This window comes from Panulirus ornatus, chromosome 62 (assembly GCF_036320965.1).
Source record: "Panulirus ornatus isolate Po-2019 chromosome 62, ASM3632096v1, whole genome shotgun sequence".
Taxonomy (NCBI): domain Eukaryota; kingdom Metazoa; phylum Arthropoda; class Malacostraca; order Decapoda; family Palinuridae; genus Panulirus; species Panulirus ornatus.
The window spans coordinates 9,876,018-9,889,845 of NC_092285.1; the positions used below are offsets into that span (position 1 = coordinate 9,876,018).

The following is a 13,828-nucleotide window of genomic DNA, read 5'->3' on the forward strand; positions in this document are numbered from 1 at the left end:
AAATTTTAAAGCTTATTTATGCATTTAATTTTCAGAACTGACCCTTTGTTACAAATATTGGCTACTTTTTCATTACAGCTTTTTGGTTTGTGAGGAGTCTGTCACCAGAATTAATTCCCTTCTGTACATAAGTTACTTCACTATTGGATAATACTCTGTTGATCCTAAAAACATGTCTTGTTTCCTTTCTGTACATTCTCTAACTAATAGCGTTCCCGAGCCTTAGTTCTAACGAATTCTTGGAGGGTCCCTAGGGTTTTTGAAGACATCCTTCCTACATGTCTATATATCTTTCCTCATGGTAGTGCTTCTTTACAGTCCCAGACATTTTTGTGTTTAAGATATTCTCTTGTAAGTTTTTCCATACGAAGATATCTTTGAAGCTCTTCATAAATATTTTCATTTATTTTACATAGTCGCTGTCTCCCACGTTAGTGAGGTAGCTGTGAGGATGGTGAAGTGCTTTTCTGGTCATTTCAGTATGAATGTTTGCAAGTACTATTTGCTTTGATGTGTGGGTATAGGTTTTGTCAACGTGCACATCAAAGGGAAAAGGACGAGGTGAAGTATTTACAAATTTTCGAGGAAGCAGAAGACCCTTTCTTTTAAAATGTGCCAGGTCATAGTTAGTGAAGATATGGGAAGGTAGAGATCTAAAAAGCTGTAATGTGTAGGGAAAGAAGTAGGTATCAAAATGGCCCTGAGTTTCTAATGGCCACACAGTAGCTTGCCTAGTAATGCATAGCCTAGCTTGTGGTTAGGGGCACACAAGCAATCAGCTTTCAGGAGTAAAAACCAAAGTAATACGTAAAGAAGAAAGTGAACTAACATTGCAGCATAGGGCAAGTGTAGAAGTTATCCTGGGACAGTTTATAGGTTGAACTGCTTTTGACTAGACTGTCAAGTCTGGATGCAGAGCTAGAACCACCACACGAGCAGTACCCCAAACAAGAAGAAAAGTTTCAACTTGTAAACAGGAAACCCAGTTTCTTTAAGGCAGATTTAGCAGTTCCAAGTATGTTCAAGTCAAGGCAGAACCATCAAAGGGGAGAAGTTCTGGAGATTTCAACATATAGGTTGAAACAGTCATGGAGGCATTAAAATTTACAAAATTTAGTCTATCCCACAGATATATTGTCCAAATGAGAGTGAGGAAGCTGTGAAGACAAGATTGAGATCAGCAGCAGGAGAATTGAAGTGAGTCGATGAATGCAGTGTCGAGTTGTATGTTTACAATAATCAAAGCAGGAGGGCAAGAAGCGTGCAAGATATCGAGCGAATTGGATCGATGTGGTATACCTGTCATCGATCTGACAATGGACTGAGCCAGGGCATGTGAAACGTCTAGGGTAAACAATGGAAAGGTTTGTGGGGCCTGGATGTGGATAGGGAGCTTTGGTTTTGCTGCATTAAGGCCTGTCTACACGAGCGGGCCTGATCGGCGGGTTTGCTCGTTAACGGGCAAATTCTGGCGGGCCTGCCCGTGAATGTTGTCCACACGACCGAAGTGATGAACAGCCAGGCCTGCCCGACGATGTTGCCAGTAGCGGGTGGAGTGCGGTACGAGAACCATGGTGCCTAGCATTGTCAAGAAAAAGATTTTGTGTGTCTGGCAGGGTAGAAACTCCAGCTATCTGGTACCAGCTCAGTGATTTCGCTTGGCGGGCTTTCGGGCAATTTGATTGTTTGCCAGTCAAATATGCCCGTTAACGGGCAAGCCCGCCGATCAGGCTCGCTCGTGTAGACAGGCCTTTACACATGACAGCTTGAGATTGTGTTAACAAATGTGGGGTTTTTGCAAGTTTTCATGGTGCTAACTTCCTGAAGCAAAGGGATAGCGATGCCATTTCCCTTGGGGTGGGGTATCGCCAGGAATGGATGAACATTTATGTATGGGTGTTTGTGTATAAGAGTAGATGGGACATTTTTCATTCATTTCATGGCACTACCTCTGACAAAGGAAACCTATCAAGTAAACACAAAATTGGTTAACCAGACCACATTATTTTATGTGCAGAGCATCCAATGCATGGTAGTTTAAGTACAGACATATGTGGGTAGTGTTATGATGGTATGCTCGATTTTCCTTTTTTCAATTTGCCATTTCCTAAATTAGAGAGGCACCATAAAGAACAGGACCAAGCCTTAAAGGAAAAATTGTTACTTTGCACCCTTCTTTGTTCCCTGTATTGATAAAGTAAAAATTTTGGAGGATAATTTCCAGCCTCAACTTCTACCCCATTTAGTCACCTTCTGTGACATGCATAAAGTATTTAATGTGTCTTAAATGTCATCCTCCGACTTTATAGTTTGTACATTTATGAATATTATGCATTTGTAAGTAGGTGCTTAATCTTAAAATCACATCGGTCATTTATGTGCAATGAAATGTAATTCATTTTACAGCATTATTATGGAAACCTTTATGGTAATGTTTTCCAACCTAAAATTTACCAAATTTAGATATCCTCCTGCTTTATAGGAAGGCAATTATGTGAATTCTTGCCGTCAGGGAAATGGGTTTACAAGCCATAGGCTCTGAATACTATGCTTTATTGTATTTGGACTTTACCCAAGTTTATCACATCTGCACCATTTTGATCAATTGAGAAGCAATGTTTTATAAGAAGTCTGGTAAAATTTCATGTGTTCATTTAACTTCTTTATAAGCAATACTCTGGTCACTTCAATTCATATGCCAGTTTCACTGCACAAAATCAAAAAACAAATTTTCAGGTTTTATTTGAATTATTACATAGCAGTTTTCAAAATGCAGGACTTTTAAAAATTTCAATCTGTACCTTAATGCAATTAGTTTGAAGATTTGGTTGGACTAAAGAAAGATACATTTGGCATTCTGCTCTTAAAGCAAAAAACACACACTACTATCAACAGAAGTATTATAACACATATGAGGCCTATTACAGTCGAGTAATATACTGTTGGGCTGTAGCAGAAGTCTTGGAGAGCTTGAGCGACAATAGGAGACGATACTCTGATTTCTGTAAAGATATTAAATTTAATGTGCTGTCAGAAAACTTTGTAAAGAAAACTTTTTACTACATTTCAAACTGCTCCATGCATGCAGTTCATTTTTTAACTATTACTAATGACTAGAAACAAAAAGGCTACCATGTGAAACTTTCAAAAGACAACAGGTGCAAAAGTTTAAACCAAGAGTCAAATTAAGATTCCACAGTTCTTGTATGAAGTAACCCTTCCTCTATTACCAACACTGAACACTTGTAAAAGGTTTCATAAAACAAATATTCATGTTCTTACCAAGCATATCAGTCACATTCTTTAACTAATGCCAAAATACTAACTTTTTTCACCACCTTCTTCTGGCATGAACACATCAATGGAACGAAAGAGTTGGACTTGGTCTACTTCATGAGCACCCTCTTCAGCAGCTGCTTCTGCCTGACGACGACGACGTCGCTTTCTTTCCTCATGAATTCTAGGATGGAATGCATCACTACGGAAATGAAGGTTTGTAAAGTCAGCAACATCTTGTCCATCTATAGCGTAGGTATTTTTGTTTAGTCAAACCAACTTTATGTAAATCTTTAGAATATTTCATCAAGTGACTTGTTCAGACATAAGGACAGGATTAGTGAAAAAACAGACTAAGTATTCATGTGGTTGGATGTGAAGCAAGTAAAGGTGGTGTTGGGATCCAACATGTAGGGAAGTGAGATTGCGGTCAGTAGGCTAGCCAGAGCATACCAGAAACAGGCTAAGTTCATTAACAAAATGTATATAGTATATATACATGGCTAAAATAATGTGTAAAATGAAAATAATGTGGCAAAGTAACTGAATGGATGATACTACAGTTTAATTTTTTTTTTTTCCATGGGGCTAATGTCGATTGGTTAGGGTTTTTTTTAGGTGTATGGATCATGGAGAGGTGCCCAAGGATTGGCAGAATGTCTGTAGTGCGATTTCATAAAGGCAAGGGGAACAATCTCAAGTTTGCATTTCGGAGGGGAAAGTTAGTAGTTAACAAGTCGTTTCTTACCGACAATTCAAAGGGTGGCAACAGTCAGTGCATCAGATTGGATTAGCAGAGGATGTGTGGATCAGGTGTTTGCTTCGAAGAATGTGAAAGAGCAATGCTTAAAGAAATGGAGGGAGACAAGCTGTGTGGAAAGTGTTGCAAATATATGGTATGGGAAGAAATCTATTAGTAGTTAGGAGCGAAATGGTGGGGAAAGAAAGGGATACACACATACAAATACCAATGGCTTGAAATTTCCATTTCCAATCATCACTTACCTGCAGGGGGGAGGTTCAAGACATTCTTTGTAACACACTTGCACATTACACCTGAATGATTATCTTCATTGATGTAGGAAATCTGAAAGCCTACAATTTTAACATTAGTACCTTTTTTATTAATACTTAGCGATACATTTAAACATTTTAGAGCATATTTGAAAAAAATCCCATTTCTCAGAATATACTAAAGACCACTTGCAAAAATGATTATATTCCTCTACACTTTTGCATCTGTTTTTAAAGTTAAAAATTAAAACATGTTTTGGGTTAACTAGTCATACCTTGAAGTATGCATAATGAAGGGTGACCAAATCACCACTGGGCCTGTTGTGTTTTTCCTTATGGAAGTGTGAAAAAATTTTGGGTTTCACCGAACAACCATTTTCAACGACTGTAGTTTCACCAATATATGCTCGAGCCCTAGGAGTTATTGGACTCTTTTCATTCGATTCCCACTGTATCTGCTTTTTCTCTTCACCACCTGAAATTTCAAAAAATTAGTTTCCAAATTATAAATGGTCAAGGTAAAATTGCAAAGGAGCACATCCGAAGGATTACCATTTTTGTTTGCATATAAAGGACAAATTTCCCATCATTCTGACTATTATGCTTTTCAGGTGTAAACTAATCTATGCCAGTATCAATTGTTCACCTGTTCTAGATAAGCAGATAAAAAGAAGTACCTTATGCAAATTGGAAGTTTATACAAAAGATAGGATATAGTGCATAATTCCATTAATATATTTGTACTCTTACAACTAAACCTTTACACCTTTCAAGGATAAACAACTCTGTTACAAAACTTTCAACTTGTGATCCCATCTGGTGAAGTGGCTGGTTTCCAGAGCCTCACAGTAGGACAAGATATGGTATATTGTAATATACGGTCCGCTTTAAACTAATCAGGGAATTACCAGTACCATGTTTTTGAGTCAAGTGCCATTCTGGAGACTGCCTAGTATGCATTCCATCATCTTTCAATGCATAATTTAAGCTTTGTATCCACTTTCCATCAGGCATTGCTATTATTATTCCTGCAGTTAGTATCTGACGGTGTAAGACACTTGGCTATTACCAGAAGGGAGCATACAGATTTTGTTGACTTTCGTATTTATTACTTTTCCTGTAGGAGGAATCATCCACTTCTCACAAGAATTATAAGCCAATTTCAGTCATGAAAAAATGAGGTGTTAAATACAAATTTCCAGAGGCTCCTTCCAAATATTCCTATAGACTACTACTGCCTACTGTGTGTACTTAATGTTACTGCCTTCTAGTTTATATTTCAATCATATTTTAAGTTCTTAAACTTGATACTGGTTTAACAGCCATCATTCCTCTACATACCATCCACAGCATAGCAGGTGAAGATATTAGAATCAAACCAGTAGACATTGTCAGAAAGGGTGAACACCAGAGTCATGATGTCTCCAATATAAACCACCTCATCTGTAAGAGGTGGGGCAGTGGGACCTTCTCCTCGCTGGATCTCCATCCACATCTTGGGACCTGTGATTAAGCGACTGGTTGATAACATTACACACATCAAAGGGAATGAATTTTACAACAAAGGTAACGCAATGGCTTCATGGCATTTCAGAGTCACAGCTAACCAAAATTATGAATGTAGTAGCAGTAACAGCCAGTAATGTCAACCCAGTATGAATTGTTACAAACAAGAACAGCCCACCTGGGTGGGTAGACCGCTCCACTGTGGCCAATAGTTTCCTAGTCTCCAATTTCCATTCTACAGTCTTGTTATAGTCATCTGGACGATCACAGCGTACTATAACACTTGAGTCATCCTCACATATAATGTCTGGCTCCCACTGGACCATCAATCGATGCTATGTGGGAGAAAGTCAAAATATTGCCAAATGTAATTGCTATTAATATACACCAAAAACCCTCACTAGTATACAAATCAGATTACTGACTATTTCTTGAATCTTTTTCAAACATTATAATTGTACAACCAAACAATTACAAATTAAATAGTCTAAATTTTGCAAAAATTAATCCACCTTCTGTTAAACTCTCCAGATATCTTTATGCAGAGTTGGTTCAAGATATAGTACTTCCATTACCTCAATGACTGGGTCAAGAAAAGAATGGCCTTGGTGGAAAATCCTACTCTCTTGGTCACCACATGTCCCATGTTTGAGTTGAAGGCTAGCTTCCAAGGAGTTCTGACCATGGAAGAGCAAGCATTCCGTAAAGTGCTGGTGAGGGTAGATGTAGCCAGAAAATGGAGAGGAAAACCTGCAAAACTCCTTTTTTAAGAAGGGGAACTTTACACCACTACAAGGCAACTGTTTTTGTGCATTACTAATGCTAGATATGAAATCTTTTAGGGTCCTCATATTGAAAATAGTCAAATTGCCAAATTTACAAGATTTTTAAACAGACGAAGAAAGACCCATCCACCTGTATGCGCATACACGCACACACACTTACGTAACATACTCAGACATGTATATATACACTATAATGCAAGACTAAACTCGAACTGCAGGTCTCCAGACTACAATCCTTAAGCTTCGGGTGTTCAAACAGGGTGTCCTAAAGTTCTGCATTCCCTCAACTTAGTTGACCCAAAGATGTATTTTTACTTTTTCAAGTCTCCGTTTTTAGTATGGAAGTTTCAGGCTTCATTCACATTGAGAACTACCCACTGTGTGATCCCAGTAAAAACCATAGCTTAAATTACATAGCCTTAAAACCAATACTTTTATTAAAACTGCTGCCAGTGGTGGCCAATGCCCGACTTACTTACTTAAAGGTAACAAGCATGTGGGTCTTGAGACATTGGACTTGAGTATCCTCAACCCGTCGCCCTAGTGACTCTGCTAGAAGATCACTTGGGAAGTGCCCATGCAGCTTGTCCACCGATTCTTTTGTCTCAACTGAAAAATTTCCTCTTTAGTTACTGATTGGCATAAAGGTTACAGTGCAAGTATCCCTATTAAAATTTTGGTTTGATGCACGACATTCCAAAACGTTAATGTAAAATCAACCTTCAGGACTATCTCTCATGGTCATGAGTTAATCTTACTTTCATGAACAATAAGATTTAATGACTTGTGGTCAACACAATTCAAAAATTTAAAGTACTCTACTGCCTGCAGGTCAAATCATAAAGCCAGCACATCATACCCAAAAGTGATATCCATATTTTTAATCAGTTTAAACAGGCCCAGAATCCAAAACAATTTTTCACCTGCAATCAAGCATTACAAACCTCTAGTATGGACAGGCTGTGCAGGATTTAGGCTGGGTGGTCTAGGGTTAGGCTGTGGATGAGCCTGATGTACTGGCTGTGGCTTCGTGTGGGGAGCTGGCTGCTGATGGTGTCTTTGTCCATATGGCTGAGGATTGGGATTTGGAGGGTAGTAAGGAGGCTGGTGAGTGTGTTCCTGTACACACACCTTCCCTACACACTGCAACAAACATTAACACGTGAGCTTACCAGTACATAAAAAATATGAAGTATTAACACTCGATATGAACAATGTTTTGCAAAATTATGAAGTCCATGCATATCAAAGAAGCATTTGCAGCTACATACTCCTCCAAATACATGATCATTAGAGACTTGTGTATTTGATAAATACATGTGTGAACTGAAATCCAACTCGCACCAAGGTTTTCCTTACGTGTATCTCTTCATTTCCAAGAATAAACCTTCCAGGCTTAAAGCTATCATTCATGACACTTCTCTTCGTTCAGCATAAACCTGAATATTAAAGCGAACCTTTCTCAAACTAACCTGCAAGGTACTTTTGTTTTTGCAAGCAAATGGGAACATTTTTAGTGTGTTTGGCTACTATGCAAGGTTGTAAGAGGCATTCGCAGGAACTTTAATTTTGTAAGTATAATTCCGAGGTTACAATTTTTTTTTTTTTTTTTTTTTTTTTTTTTTATTACTTTGTCGCTGTCTCCCGCGTTTGCGAGGTAGCGCAAGGAAACAGACGAAAGAAATGGCCCAACCCCCCCCCATACACATGTACATACACACGTCCACACACGCAAATATACATACCTACACAGCTTTCCATGGTTTACCTCGGACGCTTCACATGCCTTGATTCAATCCACTGACAGCACGTCAACCCCTGTATACCACATCGCTCCAATTCACTCTATTCCTTGCCCTCCTTTCACCCTCCTGCATGTTCAGGCCCCGATCACACAAAATCCTTTTCACTCCATCTTTCCACCTCCAATTTGGTCTCCCTCTTCTCCTCGTTCCCTCCACCTCCGACACATATATCCTCTTGGTCAATCTTTCCTCACTCATTCTCTCCATGTGCCCAAACCATTTCAAAACACCCTCTTCTGCTCTCTCAACCACGCTCTTTTTATTTCCACACATCTCTCTTACCCTTACGTTACTTACTCGATCAAACCACCTCACACCACACATTGTCCTCAAACATCTCATTTCCAGCACATCCATCCTCCTGCGCACAACTCTATCCATAGCCCACGCCTCGCAACCATACAACATTGTTGGAACCACTATTCCTTTAAACATACCCATTTTTGCTTTCCGGGATAATGTTCTCGACTTCCACACATTTTTCAAGGCTCCCAAAATTTTCGCCCCCTCCCCCACCCTATGATCCACTTCCGCTTCCATGGTTCCATCCGCTGACAGATCCACTCCCAGATATCTAAAACATTTCACTTCCTCCAGTTTTTCTCCATTCAAACTCACCTCCCAATTGACTTGACCCTCAACCCTACTGTACCTAATAACCTTGCTCTTATTCACATTTACTCTTAACTTTCTTCTTCCACACACTTTACCAAACTCAGTCACCAGCTTCTGCAGTTTCTCACATGAATCCGCCACCAGCGCTGTATCATCAGCGAACAACAACTGACTCACTTCCCAAGCTCTCTCATCCCCAACAGACTTCATACTTGCCCCTCTTTCCAAGACTCTTGCATTTACCTCCCTAACAACCCCATCCATAAACAAATTAAACAACCATGGAGACATCACACACCCCTTCCGCAAACCTACATTCACTGAGAACCAATCACTTTCCTCTCTTCCTACACGTACACACGCCTTACATCCTCGATAAAAACTTTTCACTGCTTCTAACAACTTGCCTCCCACACCATATATTCTTAATACCTTCCACAGAGCATCTCTATCAACTCTATCATATGCCTTCTCCAGATCCATAAATGCTACATACAAATCCATTTGCTTTTCTAAGTATTTCTCACATACATTCTTCAAAGCAAACACCTGATCCACACATCCTCTACCACTTCTGAAACCACACTGCTCTTCCCCAATCTGATGCTCTGTACATGCCTTCACCCTCTCAATCAATACCCTCCCATATAATTTACCAGGAATACTCAACAAACTTATACCTCTGTAATTTGAGCACTCACTCTTATCCCCTTTGCCTTTGTACAATGGCACTATGCACGCATTCCGCCAATCCTCAGGCACCTCACCATGAGTCATACATACATTAAATAATCTTACCAACCAGTCAACAATACAGTCACCCCCTTTTTTAATACATTCCACTGCAATACCATCCAAACCTGCTGCCTTGCCGGCTTTCATCTTCCGCAAAGCTTTTACTACCTCTTCTCTGTTTACCAAATCATTTTCCCTAACCCTCTCACTTTGCACACCACCTCGACCCAAACACCCTATATCTGCCACTCTGTCATCAGACACATTCAACAAACCTTCAAAATACTCATTCCATCTCCTTCTCACATCACCACTACTTGTTATCACCTCCCCATTTACGCCCTTCACTGAAGTTCCCATTTGCTCCCTTGTCTTACGCACCCTATTTACCTCCTTCCAGAACATCTTTTTATTCTGCCTAAAATTTACTGATAGTCTCTCACCCCAACTCTCATTTATGAGAGTTAACAATTAACAATTAACAATTTATGCCAAAGTATACATGACCCTTATTACTATTGCCTTTAATGTTGTACTCAAATGCTCAAAATTGTGCTCTGCAACCATTATTTTCAGGACTACAGTAACAGTGCACAAGTAAATCTCGGTGTCCAAAGCCAACAGCAATACAAAATTATTTAATTTCACACAAATGATTTTTCAGCGAAAACTGTACAACCATTACGAACTAATACTTTCTGCATTTCAAAATTACTCGTGCCAGGTTTAAAAACTGCATACTTGTTAGCTGGCACAAAATAATTACAATTTTAAATTGTTAAGGTAACAGGTTAACTTACCTCTCTACCTTGCAACCAATGGAAAGCAAAGTAAGTATCCAAAGCTAACAGTGATGAGCTGTACTGGACTTTTACTTTTCAAGGTAGTTTTACTGACAATTGCCTGCATTACCTCTTGCTCTGCTATTAGCATCACAAAGAGTTGGTCAAGAAATCCTAGTGTTGTAGAAGATACAAGTTTAGAACAAATCTAAGAGCATTACATTTTCTTGAACTTATGCAAGTAATGGGAAAATACCGAGACGAGAATGAACATCAATCATAAGGCATGTCTATAATCTGCATTTAGCCCACTTTCAAATAGCATTTGATAATGCACTATAACAAAGGCATCAAGGCAAATCGTCAAAACACAAAACAATTAGGAATCACAAGACAACAGCGTTTTCAACTATTAGGCAAAAACAAAGTGGCACAAGGTCAATCTAAATTATTCCGTTCTGGGCCCCCTTCTCTTTGTAGCATGTATAAATACCCTCCCAGATCAGGTGGATATTATATACCTTTCTGCAGATCTTAAATCTTTCAGTTAGCTAAAAGGAGGACATCAAAAACCAATTAAAGTGTCTTCGAACCGTTTATCCCAAAAAATGCAGGCAAAAACATACTGGAAGGTGTAACAAAATAGAAATATGGATGGAATCCATTGAAATGATGTGCATGTGCCATCAGAAAATATTATAGTCACCATGGAAAATCGGAATATTTGAAATATCCTAGAGGAAAGTATAAAATGACGTGTAATATGGAACATTTTGATTCTATTAAGCAGTTTCCATCATATCGCAATGCAAATATATTGTAAAGCAACAGATCTTGCAAGTGCAGTCTTGTCCACACACCATAACATGCCCGAATAAAATAAAATATAGTCCAACATGGAGCTAAGCCACTAAACTCAGATGAAAGAGGACCTAATGGAAAAAAAATTATAATGAACTGAACTAAACCTATGGATTAAAGGCATATAAATAAAGTCACCATGAGGATAATGTCCATGAACCATATATAGAGATTTTGCAAATGAAAGATACAACTTTAAAACAAACCCATAGACAATACAATAAAAAAAATTGCACAGATTAATCTACGCAAAAGTATATACTTTTTCCCTTCTTTTAAGATTGATGCAATACAAAGCACACAAATGATTCTATGATAAAGGAAACCAAGGGAAAACAAAATCACCCTACAAAAGGTAGTGGAGATTCTAATTTTTTATAAACTTTTATCGAAAGCAAACTACCTTCCCTTGCCCTCTTAAAAGAACTTACCATTACAAGAACCAGCAATATGTGCACTGCACCCATGATTATCGCCGAAATGAATGGATTTCCCTTCCACCGTGCAGCACCCCGGCCTTTGCCAGCGAGCAAATGACGACTGACCTGACCTCACCTCCAACACTGTGTCCTCATCCACGGCAAACTAGCATTGGCATTGGTTAACAAGATAGTTCCAACCAGTTTTTTTTGTCATTAAGGTAAATTCTTGTCCTCAAAGTTGTATATAATGTTACTAGACGAATGAATGACACACCAGAGTGAGTTACAAGGTACTTTGGTAAAAGATCACGTAAAGAAATTGAGTTTTTTTCGTTATATTGGGATATAGTTTGGGGTTATTGGACCCCAATTAAGCTTTGAATATATGAAAAAAAAGACCTACAACGATAGAGAACTAACCAACTAATATCGTACAGTAATTAAATAATAATTTTCTCATACATATCATGAATAGATGACGCATAACAAATAATTCCAGTTTATTAAATATTAACCTTCTATCCTTTTTCCATAACATGAAATACATCATATTTCTTCCTATTACAAAGCTTTGTTTTGTATCTTGGGGCTATGAGACGCACTATTTATGGCTTAAATTCAACATAAGATGAATGGTATTGTATTTTCTTTAGTTAATATTAGTCTTTACCTTGAATGATGAGTTAAATGTTATTAAACCTTGGCTTACCCCCGAAGGAGCTGCTCCTTCAACATGTCGCTCCTTTCTCCATCTGCATGATTTAGATATTTGTTGCCCCCGAAGTTCCTAAGTCAACAGGCAGCTTCTATCTCCAGCTGCACAAGACTCAGAGCCTGTGCAAAGCCATTTTGGTATCTCCAAACCGGCATTAAAGATCCTTAAGGACATAGGTACAACATTTGACCAAGAAGGTACGATACTCGGTGGGAGAGACTGCACCTTGTTTTGGCCGACGGTACGTACGGTACTTCCTAAACAAGAGAAGATGGTATATGCCATATGGATAATGGCCTTCGAATAAACTGAGAAAGAACATTTACAGATTTTCTAAATAAAAGCTATAACTGGATAATGTCCTGTACTTGTTTATTTTTCAACTTCCATATGATTGTTGTGGACACACATAACCATGTAATATATCCATAATTGATTATGTTTTTAAGAGGAAATTAATGATAATGAGTTAATTAATTATAAGGACTATCAATATAGAGCTTTTAGACAAATTATTTAAGAATTACTGAAACAATCCTGACGCTCCATGCGGGGTTGCTGACGCCTTAACATTATTTATTAATTCGATTATATCATGTGTCTGTGCATCAATCCTTCAGAATGCAACCATGAAAAAATGAATGCAAAGCACAAAAATCTCTTTCTGATGCTGGAAGAGTTTTTTTGATGAATATATTATACAAAAGAAGACATTTAATTCTGTAAATTATCATAACCCGCCATAACTTGTGACGTAACACGTGACGTCACACAAACAGCCGTTCCAGCTCATTCACTTGAAACTCTTCGGTATGTATGTATGTCTGTTAGTTTGGTAGATATTATTCTCATACAGTCGATATTTCCCATGTTATGATATCTATCGACTGGCACAATAGTTTCTTATTTAATGTATATGCTGAGCATTAGCTGTCATATGGTTGTTACGCTTATTTTTTCCAATAAACATAAAATATGAAATCTCTATAACTCTCTAGGTGGAGAGTCTTTCCTGCCCTGTATGCTAATTAGTTCAGTAAGGCTCCATGAACTAACTGTTAGGACAAACAATGGGATTGAACCAATTTAGTGCCATTCATCATCATCTTGTCCTATCATAAGAAGGTAATGAATTTTGTCCTTTGGTCTTTGTTATATAGCTTTCCTCCTTCAGTTATCAGGTTTTGTAAACCCATTTAATATTTTTCATCCAACGTAGCCATGAATTTTTTCTTTTAGTCTAAACTTCTGCGCGGCTACTCATCTAAAAATCAAAAGATACCCTTAAATATTTCATCAAAATTCACCTTTT

General features: G+C 38.2%; 1 protein-coding gene across 1 annotated transcript; it reads right to left on the reverse strand.

The window, feature by feature from the left end:
• Positions 1-1,984: 1,984 nt before the first annotated feature.
• On the reverse strand, positions 1,985-11,971 carry LOC139745781 (uncharacterized). Its single transcript, XM_071656320.1, is given in 11 exon segments — positions 1,985-3,002; positions 3,327-3,478; positions 4,282-4,331; positions 4,333-4,371; positions 4,566-4,765; positions 5,632-5,793; positions 5,975-6,131; positions 6,372-6,546; positions 7,061-7,190; positions 7,526-7,724; positions 11,811-11,971. Coding segments are annotated over 11 exon segments (1,491 nt in total). The 5' UTR covers positions 11,847-11,971; the 3' UTR covers positions 1,985-2,811.
• Between the last annotated feature and the right edge of the window lie 1,857 nt (positions 11,972-13,828).